Raw genomic sequence first — 18,656 nt, forward strand, 5'->3', positions numbered from 1 at the left:
AGCTGTGGGGCTTGGGGCTAGCAGGAGCTGGGGACGCTGGGATCAATGGACGAGATAGGGCTGTCGCGATAAGCGAGCAACCATCACCTTGTGCTGTGCTACATGGCAGTCCACCAGCCCATCACACCTCGTACCGGAACCCGCCGGACCTCGGCAAGGCTCCAATTGACCGCGCGCAGCTATTGCAGGCAAGGAGAGGGAGGCTGTATATTTGCACACGCGAACTCTTCCAGCAGCAACGGGTATCTGGTTTGGTTTAATTTCGATATCGAAGCCTGTCGCGCGAACCTGCAACTTACTGAATGTCTATGTTCAGTATCTTGATCTCCTCCTCTGGTACTTCTTTGTACGTCCGCACGTTCTCGATCTTATGAATCACGTCGAACCCCTGCGTAGCCCTGCCAAATATTGTATGCTTGCCGTCCAGCCACGACTATTGAGACAGGCGCCCAGTATTAGTTGACAATATACACAACGTGAATTTGGGCAGGTAAAGGACAAGAACTTACAGTCTTCACTGTCGTGATAAAGAACTGGCTGCCGTTGGTGCACGGCCCGGCATTTGCCATGCTGACCGTGTAGGGCCTGTCGTGCTTCAGCGTGCTGAACTCGTCCTCAAACCCTCTACCCCAGATGCTCTCGCCTCCCGTGCCGTCCCCTAGCGGATCGCCGCACTGGATCATGAACTTGCGAATCACGCGGTGGAAGATGGTGTTGTTATAGTAGCCGCGCTTCGAGTGCGTCACGAAATTCTCCACAGCCTTGGGTGCCGCATCGGGGAACAGCCGGATGTGAATGTCGCCGTACGTCGTGTGGATCACAGCCGACGACCCCGTCTCGGCCTTCTTCTCCTGCGCCTTCTTGCCCCCGCCCAACACCGTCGGCTTCTCGTTCTGCACGTCACGCGTCGACTTGGAGATTTCCCCGTCGTTGGTGAACATGTAGAACCGTCCCTTGCCCGCCCCTGTGGCCACCAGGATAGGGTCCCGGACCTCGGACTCCTGCAACAGCGGGTTATTTGAAGCCGCCATTTCCACCGTCGTGACCCCTTTCTTCTGCGGTTGCCCCTGGTAGATGGCCAGGTTGAGGGCTCGGAAGTTCTCCTCCTTGCCGTAGACTTTTACCACTTGGTTCGCGTACGTGTTGAGGACCTTCACGCCCAAGATTGACCCGTACATGATGAAGTGGCCCGACTCGTCGAATATGACCTTGATCTTGTCTGACAGCGCTGGGGTGTCGAGCTCGCGCTCCTGCACCAGCCGCCGCCGGAACTCGCCCTCGTCTAGCTTCTGCAGTGCCGTGCCGGCTTGCTGCATCTCCTCGGCCGTCTGGATGGATTCGTCGTATGTTCGGTAGAGCTTCGCTGTGGCAAAGTCGAAGATCCGGATTTTGCGGTCTGGGATCGAGTAGGTCGCCATCCGCTGTCCCGTCGGCGATATCGTGAGCGACGTCGGGGCCGACTTGGCCTTTTTGAACTCAAAGAGGTTTGTGGCGCTCTTGTACTCAAAGACATTGTTCGGCTTCTCGTAGCGGCCGTGTGGCCTCCAGTATTCCACCATACCGCCCTCATCCGCCGAAACGACGCAATCGTAGGCGTCGTTGAACGCCATGACATTCACCACACTCCGGTGGAGGCCCTTGATGGTGTGTAGTGGCTCGCTCTTCTCCCCTCTCCCGTCCAGAATGTGTATCAGCGGCTTCTCGGCCTCGGACACGGCGAGTAGTGGTAGTGAGGCGCCCTTCTTATGGACCCAACACACACACCTCGGGACGAACTCGAGCGGGATCATAGCGAGCAGATCGAAGGTGATGACATCGAAGATCTTGATCGACTTGTCGACGCCGGCGGTGGCGAAGTTGCGGCCGTCGGCGCTCACAGAGACAGAACGGATATCCCCCTGGTGGGCCTTAAACTCCTTGACGAACTCGATGCCCTGTGCGACCTTCTTCCAGAACTTGACGACGCCGTCGACCGATGCCGTGATCAGGAACTCGGTAAGTGGGGTCCAGAGCACGAAGGAGAGCTGCTCCTTGTGCATGAGTGACTTGGAGTAGCGCGCCGATGCGGGGAGGGCCGACGTGTATAGCTTCTCGTACGGCAGCACGCGTCGCTTCTTCTTGGGCGCTTGCGACGGCAGCTGCGGGCCCATGTCACTGTTGGAGGAGCTGTCTGCAGAATGTCAGCAAAGTCAGGTCTCCTCCATTCCAGAGCCTGGAGCTGTACTGCCAGGCCGGACCACCTACCATCGTCATCTTGGGCGGCGAAGTCGGCATGACTTCGCTTGCCAGACTTGACATCGTCCTCTGAAGCGTTTGTGGACATGCTCGATCGCCGGCTCGTGCCGCCTGAACACCCGGAGGAGGTCTCGATGCGGCAAAGCACGGTTGTCTGTCTTTTGAAGACCTGGGCCCTGAGTTCAACGTATGGAGCCGTTCCGGCGTGGGCGCGGTGTCGAATCTGGGATTATGCTTTTCGTCTTGGGGGAATTTCTGCGACAGCAGCAAGAAGCCAGAGCTGGAGCTCGAGTGATTGGCGCGACGCGTTCCAGGCGGGAACTAATTGAGTGGGGTTCCACACCCACGCCAGGTGGGCAGCCCAGTCGAGATGCTGTTCGTGGACATTGGATCGAATCCCAGTCTAATGCGTGCAGGACAACGCACATTTCCGAGGCTTCGAGTCGAAGCTTCAAAGGGAACCGAACAATTATCAGATATCTACAGATAGATAGTATGAGCGTGTGGGCAGGATCCAATTGTGCAGGCGTGCCTACTCTTTAGCCCAGGTACAGGTTCCAGGGACCAGAATTGCCAGTGTGGGGAACAGCCCTTTCAACAATGGCAATGGGGAATCGAGTAACAACAGCAGCAAAACAGGAAGAGAAAAAAGAGGGGGAAAAAATAGTACATTAAATTGAGGCCGATACTTGTCCGTGACGATATCTTTTGGCACAAAGGTGAAAACGAAGAGATAGGCCCATGAAACTGAGAGCTCGTCCGGGACCCTCAGTCGGCTCGTGGTGTCTCCTGTCAGTGGGGAACACCGAACCCAGAGGCCAACTCATGGCTGGTGCTCAATGCCCTGTGGGTTTGTTCATTGGCTCGATGACGCTGTTCTGATCAATCCTGCAACAAGAGGGTCTAGGTTGCAGCACGGGTGTTATCGAGAATCCTAGATACGAATAGCGTTGACCTACTGGCTACGTGAGTGGAAAACCTCGGCCCGCTCGGATACTTCGCTTGGCCCGAGATATCCTTCCTTCGCTTTGCCCGTCCTTTGCGTCAACGCCCCTCCCTCCTCCTCAAGACAACAACGTCTTCCCTGTAGCTCCGAGAATTCCAACTCGTCAGCCGGCTGCAGATATTCACACACGCCCAACCATGGCTGGAAAACACCGCCTGCAGCGGTTCACCTCGCCTTCCCGTGGCCTGTCCCTCTCACTGCACATCCTTGGGCTTGCCTCCTTCTTCCAGTCCTTCCGCCTCCTGTCCGCCTTCCCGACGCCCGTGAACCAGGCGTATGGCGGGAGCTTCCAGTTCCTGACCATCATCGGCCTGGCGACGGCGACTCTGGCCTTCATCCTAGGCCTGCTGGCCGACCTGACGCTCAGCCCGGCCCTGTTCGTCGCCAAGAACTTTGTTGCAATATGTTCGAGTCCGCTCGAGGCTCTCGTCAGCATCCTCTACTGGTCAATCTTCTTCTACGACAAGACGCTGCTGTATCCCGCCGAGTTCCAGCTCCCTTTCCAGGCGGACTTTGGCTACCACGCGATGCCGGCCATCATGCTCACGGCGGATCTCTTGCTGTTCAGCCCTCCGTGGACCATCAAAGCGAACGGCGCCATGGGTCTTGGCATGGTCCTGGCCTTTCTTTACTGGGGCTGGATCGAGCACTGCTTTACCAAGAACGGATGGGTATGTGGATCGAGAGCGATGTTGAGGCGTGATACGGTTCTGGTACTAACACTTTCGGGTCGGCAAACACAAAGTACCCGTACCCGATCCTCGACATTCTCACGACGCCCCAGCGTGCCGTGTTTTTCGCCTTTTGTGCCAGTCTCGAGGCCGGGAGCACCATGGCCCTGAAGTGGCTGTATGGAAAGCTGAACGGGGTTGAAGATTTCAAGCGGGAGGCTCTCAAGCCCGCAAAGCTAAGCTAGAAAGCCTCGGCAGCCGCGCCCTCACGGGTATGCTATTCTGCCCCCTGAATGTATTGGGCTCAGGGGAAACGAGTAGCACGTGGTGATCCATGGCGGGAATGACGCAGGCAGTCGCAGCTCCGGCGGCGCCCGTGCATCCGTAAATACTTGACCCGATTTTGCATGTATGTATCTGCGTCTCTTTGGCCTGCAACTCGACCACCAGCTGAGTCATCCATCAATTTTCCCACACACTTTTTTTCTTTCGAGTCACACCAGACTGTGCAGAAAAATACGACTTATACGGTATCAACGAGGCTGGACTCGCCTGGTCTTGTCAGAAGCAATAAAAACGACTTGAGCAACCCCTTGGCTGCGGTAATCTTGGCAAGATACACGGCTTCTGGTTTTGACCGCGTCTGTCCGTTCATCCACCCCTTGCACGTCTCACCCAGAAGAGACCCCATCATGTCGGTAGGCTCAACCCACGCGTGGATATGCCCAGCCCCTGTTCCCCCCACTTTGTCTTCGTCTGCTGATACCCGACTTTGATATCTCCATTGTCTTCTCGCCCTTGCAGTTCTTCATTGAGAACAAGAATGTTGGCAACAAGGCCGAGAGCGAGGACTGGAGAGGTACATTCCGCCTGCCTACTACTACCTTGATGTCGCGTTGCTGGCTGCTGGCCGCTGGCTGACACAGGAAGGGTGGGAGCAGTCCGTGGATACAACCCCCTGACATCCCCTGACCTCCTCCAGCATGAGATCAGCCAGACGCCAGAGTCCAAGCGGACGGTGCTGCAGAGCAGGGACGAGGTCGTGGCCGTGGTCAACGGCACCGACGACAAGCAAAGGCTCCTCGTCATCATCGGCCCGTGCTCAATCCACGATCCGGACGCGGCGCTGGCCTACTGCGACATGCTCCTGAAGGAAAAGGAAAAGCACAAGGACGAGCTCCTGATCGTCATGCGCTCGTACCTGGAGAAGCCGCGCACGACGGTCGGCTGGAAGGGCCTGATCAACGACCCGGACATGGACAACAGCTTCAAGATCAACAAGGGCCTGCGCCTGTCCCGGCAGCTCTTCGTCGACCTCACGGGCCGCGGCATGCCCATCGCGAGCGAGATGCTCGACACCATCTCGCCCCAGTTCCTGGCCGACCTGCTCTCGGCCGGGGCCGTGGGCGCGCGCACGACCGAGAGCCAGCTGCACCGCGAGCTCGCCAGCGGCCTCAGCTTCCCCGTCGGCTTCAAGAACGGCACCGACGGCACCCTTGGCGTCGCCATCGACGCCATCGGCGCCGTGCGCCACCCGCACCACTTTTTGTCCGTCACCAAGCCGGGCGTCGTCGCCATTGTCGGCACCGTCGGCAACGACGACTGCTTCGTCGTCCTGCGCGGCGGCAAGAAGGGGACCAACTACGACCCGGCCAGCATCGCCGAGGCCCGCGCCGCCCTGCGCGCCGCGGGGCTGCGCGAGCGCCTCATGGTCGACTGCAGCCACGGCAACTCGCTCAAGGACCACCGGAACCAGCCAAAGGTGGCCGCCGTGCTGGCCGAGCAGATCGCCGCCGGCGAGACGGCCGTCATGGGTGTCATGATCGAGAGCAACATCGAGGAGGGCAGCCAGAAGGTGCCCAAGGAGGGCAAGGCCGGGCTCAAGTACGGCGTCAGCATCACCGACGCCTGCATCGGCTGGCAGGACACCGTCGCCGTCCTCGACGGCCTGGCCGCCGCCGTCAAGAAGCGGCGGGAGGTGCTCGGCGCGGGCAGCTCCAAAGAGGTCGGTGCCTTCTCTCCTGTTTTTTTTTTATCGCGCTCCTTTTAACTTCATTTGACTTTGTCTCCGAGCAAAAACAAAAACTTGTAGTATGCTTTCGTTCACGCGTGCTAACTCTCTTGATTCCCAGTGACCCTACCCCCTTGCGTATCCGCAATATATCCCCCCGAACTCTTGATTTCCCAAGCAACAACCAGTTCTCCATTTAGTGAATGGGGCGTTCAATTTTACAAAACAGTTAGAAAAGGTCCACTAAGCACTCCCCAGGAGGCTAGGCTATTCAAAACCCGGTCAAGTAAGGTATGGTAAGCGGGGACACGCATAGAGTCCAGTTCCAGCTCCTCGATGAATTTCAAAATGCAGTTTCAGTTGATGAGTGCCTCCCGTTTGCTTAGGTTGGGTAGACCGATGGGCTCCGAGACGAGGCGTTTTAAAAGTTGTGAAGAAACAAGATCCGTGAGTTTAATGAGGACAATAGCCTTGTACATACATCTGGGTCTATGCCATAAAAGTGCCAATATGATGCGGTTGCCCGGCTCTCCATACCAAATGACGCCACAACCTCCACCCGCAGACACGCCCGCCTCCCCTTGTCCCTAGCTTTCTCTCATCCCAGACCCGATCTAGTTCTTGATCGTCCAGAGCTCTCGCGACCAGCCCGTCTCCCGGTACTTCTTGGAGTTGGGCCCCTGGCCCTTCTTGAGGTCCGTGGTCCAGATGGCCAGCGCCTTGCTGCACGACGCAAACGACTCGAGTAGCTCCTTCATCCTCCCGGTCCGCACAAGAAGAGCTGCCAGGTCGGAGTTCTCCTCGGCGATATGCGCCGCCAGATCCATGCACTCCAGTAGGAAGTCGCGCGTCGAGCTTGTGCCAGCCGCATGCAGCGTGCTGGCATATCCAATCACAAGTTCTGGGAGGTAAGTCTCGCGGAGCTGCGCAAACTCCTTTGCGTCTGTATTCAGGGCAGAGTTGACAGTCAGCGTCATGGTAACCAAAGACATAATGGGCCGGTATGGCAAAGGAAAACGGCCAACATACAATCCTGCGTCGTCATGAGCCAGTCCTTGAGCAAAGGCTTCATGAAGCCCCTGATGAGCTTGGCGTTGTGGCTCAGAGACTGGGCAATCTCCCTGTCTCGGGATCCGTCACTATCGACCATGTTAGCTCCGAATGTCGCGGAATGCCCGGTTACAACTGGAGAACTTGACTTACTCTCTGCTCTCGCGGGTGATTTGAGCTGTTGTCTCAAGGCAGTCCATCGCCCTCACTGCGCACTCGAGCTCGAAGAAAGGCCGGGCAAGTATTGCCATCTGCTCTCTTGGAACGTCGGTGTCGCCTGCCCCATCCTCGTCCATGGCATCGAGACTTTCGAGCCTTGCCGCGGAGAACATATCATCCCACCAGGACGTCTCTTCCTCATCCTGGATGGGCAAGCCAGCCTTGTGCCTCAGGATGTCGGCGCAAGAAACACGCTCCGCGAACGAGCGGGCGGCAACTAGCCGCTTGTGTTCTAAAAGGCGCTGTTTGTTAGCCTGGAGTTCGTGGGAGCACAGGGAGCCGCCAGGGCAGCAGTTCATGAAAATGCACATACTCAGAAAGTATTTGTAGATCTTGACGCCGTAGTCGAATGTCTCTGGAATCAGGCCAGTGACAAGCAGTAACCATTCCATGGAGCGGATAAGGTACTCGTCAGGTGCTGCAATCTGGCTGTCTTCGGGGTTGCTCGGATCGTTGCCGAGGACGCCAGGGTTGATGATGCGGCCGTACTTGAGCGAGGGTGGGCCGTTGGCCAATATCTTGAAAGGGTGCCTCTCTGTATGCAGCAAAGGCGAGTCAAGAATAGCCTCACCAATGTCCTCAAGATACAGCTGTGGTTGTATCTTGACGAATGTGATCACGTCGTGGCCCATCTTCTCCATGAGCGTCAGCATACGCATCTGCATCTCCCGATCTGTGATGTGAATCAGGTTGCGGCTCATGCACGTGTATCGTCTCTCGCCCACCAGCTTTGCGCAGTACAGTGGCACGAGTTCATCCAAACCAGCCAGGCGCAGATAGCTGATGTAGGCGGCGAGAATATGTTCCCTGGTCGGCAACCTCCTGTCGGCCACCGGCCCCGCGTGCGTGGTTGCCTCGAGCGCGGCTACCACGATGAATATGTGACTCAGCGCACGGATCCAGTGGTGTTCACTGAGTTTCGCGTATCGGCTGGGGACTGAAGGTACCGAGGTCGGACCCAGCTGAGGGAGGAGCCTTGATAGCGCCTCGCCTGGCTGACTGCTCGTTTTGGCCTCGGCCGCGAGGACATCGCCCTGCTTTTCTAGGAAGTCGGCTAAGGTGTTGGCCAGAATGGACGCATGTAGTGACTTTGCCGGTGTCTGCGCTTCTGGCGTAATCTGCGGGCGCGTTTCCAGACTATCCAGATAGGACTTGGTACTGTAGCCGGCCCGGGTAGGCTCCACGTTGGCGAATTGGCTGAGAGTCGACATGGAATCTGGTGACAGAGACTCGGAGTTGCACTTTTCCACCAGGTACTGATCGTATTGACTTCGCAGCTGGCAGTTGTACTGGGCGAAAACGTAGTCGTCCCATGACCGGGAAACGGCCTCGACACGTTCCCGGTCACCGGACAAGATGCCGTAGACGGCACGTTCGTAGTCGTCTGTGCTGCCCTGGCGAGCCACCTCCAAGCACATCCGCTTCCACAGAATGGCCGGGATAGGATCATTGCCGAGTGAATTGACCACTCCGTCCAGTGACATGGGCAGACCAGACATGCTGACGGCCCTCCAGGACTCGGTACGTTCTTGACACCAGTCCCTGATATCGCTCATGCTCCGGCCCCGCCGCAGTAGCTCGAAGCAGCCGAGCCAGATGGCGCGCTCAAAGTATTCGTCCTGCGGAGCCAGCCGCCGCTGTTGCCTCACCACCACATCTGGGTCAAGCTGTGTAACCATGGGGCCATTTGCTGTCGTCAGATTCGAGCCGGTAGAGTCGGCGGTCTGGGGGTCGACAGGACCGGACGCGTGCATGTGCGTCTTGTACATCTTGATGGCGGTCCGTGTGTGAAGCCAGCCGTGGGCGACAATATCTCCGCGATCGGCATTTCGCTGAAGGTCCTTGACCAGCTCGTCGATGTCGGGTCGCACACGGGCGCTCTGTTGTAACCACCCCAGAACTGCCAAGTTCTCCTGGGCCGAGGGTACCGCCTCGAGGAATTCAGACCACCGAGGGCCATGGGCCGGCAACTCGTTGGTCTTGGGCTTCTCCCCATACCTCAGGGGCAGCAGGCGCTTCAAAAGATCCCAGGTCTGAGCCTCTTGCTCCCAGAGCTCTAGCTCCGCCTTCGGATTCGTCGCTCGGGATCGCTGATCGGCACCGTCGTCCATGTCCATGTCGTTGTCGTCGGAGTGACCATGCTGCCACGAGGGGGAGTTGCCGCGCGCGGATGCGGCGATCCGCAGCCGTTCTCGCAGTGCCTGTGCCCGCTCGTTGACGTATTCGGAATAGCTCTCGATCAACTTGAAAATCCGGGCAAGCTTCTGCGAGGTCGTGCCTGATTCAAGGGTGCAGTCGTCGAGATATTTCGCAAACACCTCGACCTCTTCGTCGTATGGCACCGTAGTCTCCTTGAAGGTTTCTTCGAGCATCGCCATCTCGTCGTCACCGTCTGTCCCAGCGTTAGTTCGAGTATACTATCGAGCTCCGACGGCCGGTAATGATCGGTGGCGTGTAGAACGAACCTAGGTCGACGCCGGCATATGAAGGGTCGCTGCTGATGGGACCCTGTAGTGACTGGAATTGGGTTAGCAAAATGCTAATATGGGCCAGGAATTCTCGAGCGATCTCGTGGAATGCTCCTACCAGTGACGGAGCCATGGTTGCTGAGATTCCTGCGCTGGAGGCAGCAGGTTAGGCCGCGAGCCGCTCGGTTCTCAGGTAGCGCCAAAGAGGTATGTACCAAAATTGAACTTGCGTCCAACGAGCTTGCTTCACATATCGGACTCGTCGAAGATAGGAAGGCTCGATCAGCGCTGGCGGCAGCGGGGCGGCCACAGATCGCGCGCGTGGTTCGGGAATCGCCGTCGTCGTTCGGTCTGGGGGGGTGATAATCTTTTTGCTAGGCGAACGCGAAAGTCGCGATGCGCAGCTTCCAAATGCAGCAGTTCAGTTGCTAGGGGCCACAAGCTTCCTTGAAGTTGGTGTGGATCCGCTTGCTCCCGTCTGTGCGGGCCTCTGTGCTGCGGCTCGGTGTTGCTTTGGCGAGAAATTTCAAAGTTCAAAGTACCACAAGTACCCGATTTTACTGGGGCAATCGCCGGGGCTACCCCTCCCAATTCTTGTGCCGCCCATAAAATCTTTCTTGGTGGACCGCGGTTTTTTTTTTTCTTTTCCTTCTTCTTCCCAACACAAATGTCATCGGCTTTCAAATTAGAGTCTCGGAGCAAGAACCTCAATGCTTGCTCAGGTCCAAAGGGCCTCTCTGCGCGCTAATGAATGCCTAGAGGAAACATGTGCTCTCCCTTCAAGTTGCCCGACGCATGCATTTGCGATGTTCGGGTGGACATATGTTATGGACGAGTGATACAAACTGCAAATACCTTGGCCGTTTCTCGCGGTGAGAGCGGCTGGCTGGGCTACCTATGAATCATGAATGGCACCGTGGCCACCGTCTATGCCTAGCTTGAGCCTGGCCTTTTGGCCGCCTCTTGTCTCTGCTTCATTTTGAGCCTCAGCAGATCCAGCGTGGGGCAGCTCACAGATGATGCCTGTTCACCGTGCTTGTCGTAAAATGCCTTGCAGCACTCGTACAGTGCGTCAATGGCCATCTGGCATTTGTCCTCCTTGTATCCGTTCTTTGTGAGGCAGTCTAGACTCGGGCATCGTCAGCGGGTGCTAGAGGCCAGTCGAACTAGCGTAGACGATGAAGTCTAGAGATACCTTGTATCGCGCACTATCATGGGCGAGACGCAAACAACCACAGGACCCAGCAGGTCAGCATGGAAATGAGATATTGGCTTCAATGTTCATGCTATTGACGGAGGAACAAACCGCTCGGGGGTGGCAAGGCGGAGTAGCAGAAAGATCTTTCTGGAGAGACTGGCGCTCTGTCAGTCCGTGTTTTGTCGAGATTGGAACGGCGACTAGTGATGGGGAGCCTACCATGATGGGTCTCTGTAAATCAGCTTTTACTCGCCCCAGCGGTCAGTTCTTAGTTAGGGCTTCTGTATGCAAAGTTGGTCAGGAAGTCTGCTGTGTTCATGCTGAGCATTCCACTGCCACAGGACTCAGTCGAGGTGGATTGAGCTGGTCGGTTCAAGGCGGCCAAATGATGTCACAATGCACGCTGAATGAATTTTTCGGCAATATCCGTTGAAAACGCCGTCCTGGATGTCACCATCCTTCCGCCTCAAATCTTGTTGTAAATCGCCGTCCTCTTTTCCTTCGGTATCCATTGGTCTTACTATCATCGTCTTCCTCTCCAAATTCTCTGCTCCTTTGGTGCCCCTTTCCATACTCACCTTTTTCCATCGTTCGATCCCTTCTTCGTTCCCACCGCCAGATTCCCTCAATACACAGCCCTATTACATGTCTATAGCCGAAAGTCGCCTGTCTTCGGGCCAATCGCATCTCCTTCGTGACCAGATTAGCAATTCTCCTCTTAATCTCGACAGGGCCACCGAAGACCTGACTTCGAAGGACATCTAGATCGGGAAATTTTAGATTCGATAAGCGTATGCAAATGGGAGCACCATCAGCTTACATACCTTTCTGTACATTCTTGAATCTGGCCAGGACCAGGCAGTGTCGTCCACCATGAGAGCTTGCCAGGTCACGGGCTTGGACTGGCCAATGCGCACGAGTCTTCCAAAGCCCTGCAGCATTGTGTTTGCGTTGGACATACGGGTGGCGATGACGCCATCACTGCAGGCGTGCTGCAGATTCAGACCGGCGCTCAGGGTCGTGGTGCCCAGTACGAGGGCGTCCAGTTGTGCGCGAGGAGAGTTCTAGTCCGCCAGCACGAATTCCCTCGTAGCCATCAGCATTTGTGAGTAGATCCCTGAAACCCGAAGGCTGGCTTTGCGGAGGATGTACTCGACGAATCTAAAAACATGTCAGTGCGTGCCTTGTCAGCGAATTCGGGGAATAGGGAACTGAGGTGTCACGTTTGATCCCATGGCGAACCGAGCAGTATCAGCGTTCTCTTCCTCTCCTTCTCTTGCGCAACACGATCTCTAGGATGCGAGTGGCGAGAGGAGATTCTGCAAGAATGAAGTAGAGTATTGCCTGACGTGAAAGTGGGAGGAGTAAGGTTGGAGTTCTGATTCTCGTAACAAAAAATCCACGACATTGGGCCATCAGTGGAGTATTGTCTACCCTGGGAGACCATCCTCTTCAGCAGTCCGAGCGATTAGGCGACGGTGAGTGAACCCATCTACACTGCCTCCGCAACAATCCCAATCGTGACTTTAAGACGCTTTCTCAGCCGGTGATCCAATTGCAGGTTGACACAATGCAGCCAAGACCTGGTCGATGTCGGAGCTGTCCAAATTGAACATTAGCATGTCGCAACCCTATGATGAAAGACTATGTGGAGGCTTACAGTCCATGTTTCCGATATCTGCTAATGTCGCTGCTGGGGCCCGAAGAGCGTGGAGCGGCAGGTCTGGGTGGATGATTGCGCCGTTCAATCCACGCGCGATCGCATTTGTCTCACTACCATCCACTGGTCAATCACAAATCTTCCATTGTAAAATTCGATCAATTACATACTTGGCCATTGCTCGCGTTTCTAGCCGTCCAATTCGCGTCTCGACCTGTTCAGCTCGCGCCTCCATCCGCTCCAATCGATCTCCGAAGGTTCGGAACGCTTCTTGCATATCATTGAGGATGGACTGAATGCCGGTAAGGTTTGTTGCTGTAGCGTTTTCCACATCGGCCATGGCTGAGATTTGTTTGATGTACACACTGGTGAGGTTAGCTTGATGTGCGCTGAGGAGGTTGGTTCGATGTGTGCGCTGGTAAGATTGGTTCGATGTGCGCGCTGGTGAGTCTGGCTTGGCGTGGCGCGCATCCAAACAAAAGCATGTTAACAGCCATGGCTTTACAGAAGCGGCAAAGTGAAGTGAAGGATACAAGCCAACAGCCTGGTGAGGCATGAGCCTTTTTATCTTCCTTCCCATCCGTAAGGAGGGTTTCCCAAGAGCATCCATCCTTGGCGAAAGCGGCGAGAAGCTTCGCATCACTCTCGCGGCGGAATTGATGACCTCTGCTCAACATCTCGGATTTGTGGTGGCAGTTCTCGGTCGAACGGTGGATGCGCTCCCGGGCTTCCTGCTCCGTTTCTCCCGATAGTCTGGATTCATGTGCAAGTTGCGGCTTGACCAGGTTCCCTTGTGTGGCCATGAAGCCAAGAAGTCCTCCGGTTCCGCTTGACATCCCGATCAATCCATCTTGGGACTCTGAGCCGGGACCGACCGTTCTGGGTTGCTTGAAGCGATCTTCCTTGTTATGCGACTCGATTATTTCCTCGATGGCTTGTGGAGAGATACGAGGGATACCGTCGGATATGTCTACGGTGGTGGATGTGTACGAGTGTAAACGGTTCTTTTCCAGATGGAACGGCTCGTATTTCCGAAATGCGCTCAGAGAGATCAGGCACAGCTGGTTCCTGTAGGCTTGGTCAAGATCTTTGGGCTTGGGGAAGTCCGGGGCGGGTCGAAATCACTTTTGCAAACGAGCCAAAGTCAGTTGAGTATTGGCCGCCTCCTTATCGGCGGCGCTATGCCGGTCCTCTTTCGCTGGAAAGACCAGTGGGCGGAAGCGGTAGAGCCGCCACGCCTCCCCACCTCGGCGGCAAGGAAGAACATGAGGTGGGCAAGAGCCCGACGCCAATCACCCGCGGCGAAACCACCGCTGGCACCGTCGCCTGAAGGTTTCCTGGTTTACCGCAACGAGCCAGGTTTTCGCGTTGTCAACTTTAGGAGATACCGGAAGAGAGTAACCACCACGGTGGCTTCCCAATGCGGCTAAGCGCGCTTTTCTTCTGGCAGATGCTCTGTGTTCGGGATATCCCCTTTGAGGATTAGGGGCTGCCTCGGCAGCGAGCCCTCCACGACGGCTTCTGCGATGACAGCCATAAGGCTGGCACTGCCGCGGCACTGGAAGAGGTTGTGTATGGAGGTAAAGGCATTGGGAAAGTTGCCTATGCTCGTGGGCTGGGCAGACCGCCGGATCGCCAAGGGGGAGAAGATGTCGGCGACTATATCGAAAGTCGACGTTTTCGTTGGATTGATAGAGTGTGCCAGCGTAAGACCGGGGATTGAGGACACCCGGGCTTTTCTGTAATCGTCCGTCTGAGCATCCTCTGGGGAAACCGCCCGTGGCTCTCAGTATTTGAAGTGCCAAGAGTCATCCTCGGTCGGGTACCAGCGAGGCTTTTTAAAGCCTGGTATGTGGAGTAGATTGGGGTGTCCCGCGTTCAGTGGGAGACTATGGCCGACGACGATTCTGCTCTTGCTGCCAAGCTTGCTCCTCTTCACCTTTTCCCACTTCTCCATGTCATCCGGAGAATCTCCGAACTTGACATCCTGGTAGGATGGCTTGGGAAAGAGCAGCGGTGTAATCTCGTGTGTCTTGTCGGCGTCGAGGTACAGGGTATGCCGCGCCGCGCTCTCAGGCGCGGTGTATACCAGGCCGCCATTACCAAGATTCTCGGGCTCCGAGTGATTTATACCCGTATCTATAAGGGCGCTTCAGCCTTTTCCCCGTCTAGCTCCTACTTAGCAGCGCTCCCTTGGAGTGACAGCTTGCGCGTCAGTTGCGCGCCGCTTCGGCTCAGGGCCGCTAAGCTCAGAGCTGCCGTCGTCTTTGCGCTTCTCGGGAGCCATGTTGATTAGGCATCTCGGTAGCTGCTATGGTGGGTACGCAGGTAGCTATGAAAGTTCGGGATGGATGGTAGAAAGTGCAGACGGACGGGCTAGAAAATGCTGGATAGATGAAACTGGCTGCTCCAATGAATCTGAGGTTGAAGAGGTGGAGAAAACGAGGCACTGTAGAACTATGGTAGCCGGCACAAACGCGAATCCCGAGTCGCTTGTATGTGTTGATAGATCGATGATTGGTAAAAAAAACGACGTTTTGCAGATGTGATATGGAGGTTAGGCGTAGAGATGAGAGTAGGTGTCTAGGATGGTTGGGAAAGGAAGTCTAAGGTTTGAGTAAGGTAGGAAATAGAAATAGATATAAGGATGGAGGGAGGAGACCAGATGTTGGATGGGATATTTCTGGGTTGGGAATGCTGTTTATGATGATGTGTAGACGGCCACGGCAGGTGTAGAAGAGTTGGTTTTCTGACGTCTGGAAGAAGCGCAGATTGATGTTAAGACACCTGGGTCCGATATCTCATGAAAGATGACCCAGCAAATATCTGCGGGAGATTTGGAAAGAAAAGAGAGTGCGTAAAGATTTAAAAGAGCGAATGTGGTTTAAGAAGCGGAGGGTAATGTTATTTCGTGTAGATTAATTGCTTGGAGCGGCGTTGGGCTGTTGTCGAAGCTTTGCCGGTTTGGATCAACACAAGCAAAAGCTGATCGAGGGACTGGGGGAGGTACGAAGTGGGAATATTGGATCTGGGCACAATCGGTGGAATATGGTGGGAGAAGGCAGGGAGGTTTGTAGTGAGTTCAAGATACAGCTAGTGCGATCGGCAGGGCTCAGAAATTGGGTTGGATCTACGAGGTAGACCAAGGTGAAAGAGAAGGTAGGTTGCACATACGGGTTGGGCCGTCAAGATGAATGAAGTGAAGAGCAGGATTAGGCAAAAGATAAAGGGCACGGTTGAGATGGAGTTGCATTGGAAATCTGGGAGGTCAAGAAGCTGTCTGCGGTACGTTTGGAGATCGAGGAAGGAGTGTAGAGATCACGGCGCCCGAATTTGTGACGACAAGAAAAGAGTCGGTGATGCCTCTGCTGCCCGAGCGGTATGGTAAGCGGAGATTGAGGCCTAGGTACCTAGATAGGTAGATAGGTAGGTACGTAGTAGGTAGCTAGGTATGTATCGAAGATGGAAGGAGGGTGATGAGGATGGAAAGAAATATTTCGAGGAGTTGCTGGCTGTAATAAGCTTTTCCCGGGGGATCTCGACTGAAGGCGAGAAAATAAAACCCAGTGAGCGTATGCCATAGAGACGGATATCATGAACCCAACGATCAGATCTAGATGGATTGGCAAGCGGTAACACGTGTTCGTCATATCCGACAAACGCTAAATATCCATTCACCTCGCATAAGATATTTCCCAAGACTTTCTGTCTCTTCAGATGTGCCCAGATACATTGCCTGGTGGACATGGTCAACACCCGCAGGCACAGCATCGCGGTTGCTGGTTGTCTCAATTTGGCTCTTGGCCAAAAGCGAGTTTTCACGCATCTTCCACCCCCTCAGCGCCCATCCTATAGGTTAGAAGTGTCGGTCAGCACATCTGCCCCAGTCACCGGTCGCTCCGGGTATACCATGCAAAGGGGAGCAAGTTCGGCTTACCGGATGCAAATGCTATAAAATAGCACGCGCCGTTGAAAAGCTGCACGGGAAGGTAGCCACCGCTGCCAGGTGCACGAAGGCTCAGCCCGATAGCCCCGGCAAACGTGGACGGCAGGACGAGTACCAGCCACATCAAGGACAATGCCGACGGCAGGAGTGAGATATTGACGACCTCTGCACATATAGGAGCAGCGGTTGCCCAAAAGATGCCGCTGAAGACGCCCATAAGGCTAAAGATGATGACCCCGGCGAAGAACTTGCCCGCGAAGATCCACAGGAAGAACGAGCTAAGACTTGCGACGAGTGTCCCCAGGCCAGCAACATTGATCCTGCCATAGCGGTCCGAGGCCAGACCCACAAGCGGGCGTCCAAGACCTTGGGAGACTGTAGATGGATATTTCAAACACAGTCAGTCCACGATCCTGCGCCTGTTGGCAACGTATTTTTTCTTGGCAGGTAGAAACTCACGATTGAACATGGCAGCGACGATGGCCCCCTGAGTGGCGGTGAAGCCGACAGTCTGGCAGTAGTCGGCCAGAAAGAAGATCACGGACAGGTAGCCAAAGGAAGAGAAGCAGGCCCATGAGAGGAGCATGCAATACTCGGGGCGCTTGAAGAGGTCCCAGTGGAGGGCGATGTGGACGGCGCCAACGTGCGCGTTCCGGTCCCGGATGAGCAGCGTGCAGACCCCCGCGACGACGAACGTGAGGGCGGCGAGGATGCGGAAGGTCCAGGGAAGACCGAGGTTCTTGATCATGGCATTCGTGCCCATGGAATAGATGAGGCCGCCGAACCCGGAGCCGGCGGCGGCGATCCCGTTGGCCAGGGAGCGGCGCTTGGTAAACCACTGTGAAGGGATGCCGACGGACGCGACGAAAAGGAAGCCCATTCCTGCCCCGAAAGCGATGCCCTGCGTAAGGATGAGGTGCCACATTTCCGACGTGAATGACGCGCCGATGAAGGCGGACCTGGGGAAGAGCGGGGTGGCAAAGGTTAGCAAAGGAAATAAAGACTGTATCCCAGTATGGCATATACGGTAAGCGAGAAGGCCGTGTAGCCAATGGGGGTCACAGTATAGGAGCTGCCTGAAACATATAGAGTAGAAGATGGAGGTATAGGGGAAGAAAGGGGGAGGTGGGTGACCCTTACGTCTGGATCACAACGCCCAAAGACATGACTTTTTTGGTGCCATACTTTCCAATCAGATATGTCCCAGAAGGTGAGACAAACAAAGCTGAAGACGGATAATTTGTTTAGCTCCTAGTCTCGGCCAGCCATATCGTGTCGCTTTGGGGTGCAAACCCAGACACTCTGTTGACCCGGTTGATACCAAGCTTACCTATTGACACAGAAAGCCCCCCAACAAAGGCATAAGCTATTGGGCTTGCCCCGACAAACGATCCTGTCCGTAAATAGTAGGCGAGGAACACGGCGAAGGACTAGGAATGTTAGCGAGGTTTTCTTGAACATCTAGAAAGGAGGGACATACAGAGTTAATACCCCAGGTATGTGCGTTGAGCATGTGCACCGCCAATACCACCACCCTGTGAAGTTGTCAGTGCCGTGATCTTGTCTCTAGTCTTCTTTATTGCCGCAGCCATGCTCACCAGCCATATCCACCCTCTTTGAACGGCTCCTCATCGTCGGAGGACGGGTGCGAAAAAGACTCGGCGGGACTGGCGGCACTCTGCTTCTTTTCGTTAGGTCCAGGGGGGTCGGCGATATCGACTACAAATGCACCTAGGTCCGCAGCTGCACCCCGGCCGGCACCGACCAGACGGACCGGAGATTCCGGTGTGGGAACTACCGACATTGCCATTCAGATGTTGAGCGGAAGAGTGGGATGACAACGGATCGAAATATACTTGATTAAAACATAAAACGAAAGGGCAGGGATGGCGTTGGTCTGCTCTGTGGGAATCCAAAAGCAAAAAAAAAAAAAGAAAAAAGGGGCACAGGAACAGTTTACGGGCAGATATAGTGACAAATGGAAGGCAGTGAGTGAATAAGCAACATTCACTTTGGGCCTCAGTCAGATGGCGGGATCGTGCCGAATTTCTGCGGGTATCTCGTCGAAGCAGGTAAGAAATCGGTACGTAAAACGACGCCCTTCTGTTGACAGACCGCAGACTGGCAAAAAAGAAGNGCCGCCCCCGCCCATAGTAGCATGTAGCATGCCCACGGGGCAGCGGCCGGGGGTT

At 55.5% G+C, this 18,656-nt stretch overlaps 7 protein-coding genes across 7 annotated transcripts; 2 read left to right on the top strand and 5 right to left on the bottom strand.

The window, feature by feature from the left end:
• Window positions 1-221: 221 nt before the first annotated feature.
• On the bottom strand, window positions 222-3,017 carry GGTG_01246 (cyclophilin-type peptidyl-prolyl cis-trans isomerase). Its single transcript, XM_009219007.1, has 3 exons — window positions 2,245-3,017; window positions 510-2,170; window positions 222-433 (listed from the first exon to the last, which is right to left on the bottom strand). The coding sequence occupies exons 1-3, from the start codon at window positions 2,321-2,323 to the stop codon at window positions 296-298; spliced, it is 1,878 nt and encodes a 625-aa protein (XP_009217271.1). The 5' UTR covers window positions 2,324-3,017; the 3' UTR covers window positions 222-295.
• Window positions 3,018-3,047: 30 nt separating this feature from the next.
• Window positions 3,048-4,527, top strand: GGTG_01247 (hypothetical protein). The gene is made up of 2 exons (XM_009219008.1): window positions 3,048-3,912; window positions 3,987-4,527. The coding sequence occupies exons 1-2, from the start codon at window positions 3,379-3,381 to the stop codon at window positions 4,155-4,157; spliced, it is 705 nt and encodes a 234-aa protein (XP_009217272.1). The 5' UTR covers window positions 3,048-3,378; the 3' UTR covers window positions 4,158-4,527.
• On the top strand, window positions 4,453-6,532 carry GGTG_01248 (hypothetical protein). The gene is made up of 4 exons (XM_009219009.1): window positions 4,453-4,610; window positions 4,717-4,771; window positions 4,854-5,917; window positions 6,045-6,532. Exons 1-4 carry the CDS (start codon window positions 4,605-4,607, stop codon window positions 6,045-6,047), a joined length of 1,128 nt encoding a protein of 375 aa, XP_009217273.1. The 5' UTR covers window positions 4,453-4,604; the 3' UTR covers window positions 6,048-6,532.
• GGTG_01249 (hypothetical protein) lies at window positions 6,293-10,154 on the bottom strand. Its single transcript, XM_009219010.1, has 6 exons — window positions 9,779-10,154; window positions 9,658-9,709; window positions 7,506-9,584; window positions 7,127-7,424; window positions 6,953-7,062; window positions 6,293-6,866 (listed from the first exon to the last, which is right to left on the bottom strand). Exons 1-6 carry the CDS (start codon window positions 9,791-9,793, stop codon window positions 6,538-6,540), a joined length of 2,883 nt encoding a protein of 960 aa, XP_009217274.1. The 5' UTR covers window positions 9,794-10,154; the 3' UTR covers window positions 6,293-6,537.
• A 439-nt stretch (window positions 10,155-10,593) lies between these two features.
• Window positions 10,594-11,817, bottom strand: GGTG_01250 (hypothetical protein; the record flags this gene model as incomplete). Its single annotated transcript, XM_009219011.1, has 3 exons — window positions 10,594-10,784; window positions 11,437-11,619; window positions 11,679-11,817. 3 exons carry the CDS (start codon window positions 11,815-11,817, stop codon window positions 10,594-10,596), a joined length of 513 nt encoding a protein of 170 aa, XP_009217275.1.
• Window positions 11,818-14,304: 2,487 nt separating this feature from the next.
• Window positions 14,305-14,805, bottom strand: GGTG_01251 (hypothetical protein; the record flags this gene model as incomplete). Its single annotated transcript, XM_009219012.1, has 2 exons — window positions 14,305-14,634; window positions 14,722-14,805. 2 exons carry the CDS (start codon window positions 14,803-14,805, stop codon window positions 14,305-14,307), a joined length of 414 nt encoding a protein of 137 aa, XP_009217276.1.
• Window positions 14,806-15,843: 1,038 nt separating this feature from the next.
• Window positions 15,844-18,429, bottom strand: GGTG_01252 (hypothetical protein). The gene is made up of 7 exons (XM_009219013.1): window positions 18,063-18,429; window positions 17,945-17,999; window positions 17,795-17,894; window positions 17,605-17,689; window positions 16,924-17,423; window positions 16,456-16,839; window positions 15,844-16,367 (listed from the first exon to the last, which is right to left on the bottom strand). Exons 1-7 carry the CDS (start codon window positions 18,272-18,274, stop codon window positions 16,165-16,167), a joined length of 1,539 nt encoding a protein of 512 aa, XP_009217277.1. The 5' UTR covers window positions 18,275-18,429; the 3' UTR covers window positions 15,844-16,164.
• Between the last annotated feature and the right edge of the window lie 227 nt (window positions 18,430-18,656).

This window comes from Gaeumannomyces tritici (genome assembly GCF_000145635.1).
Source record: "Gaeumannomyces tritici R3-111a-1 unplaced genomic scaffold supercont2.1, whole genome shotgun sequence".
Taxonomy (NCBI): domain Eukaryota; kingdom Fungi; phylum Ascomycota; class Sordariomycetes; order Magnaporthales; family Magnaporthaceae; genus Gaeumannomyces; species Gaeumannomyces tritici.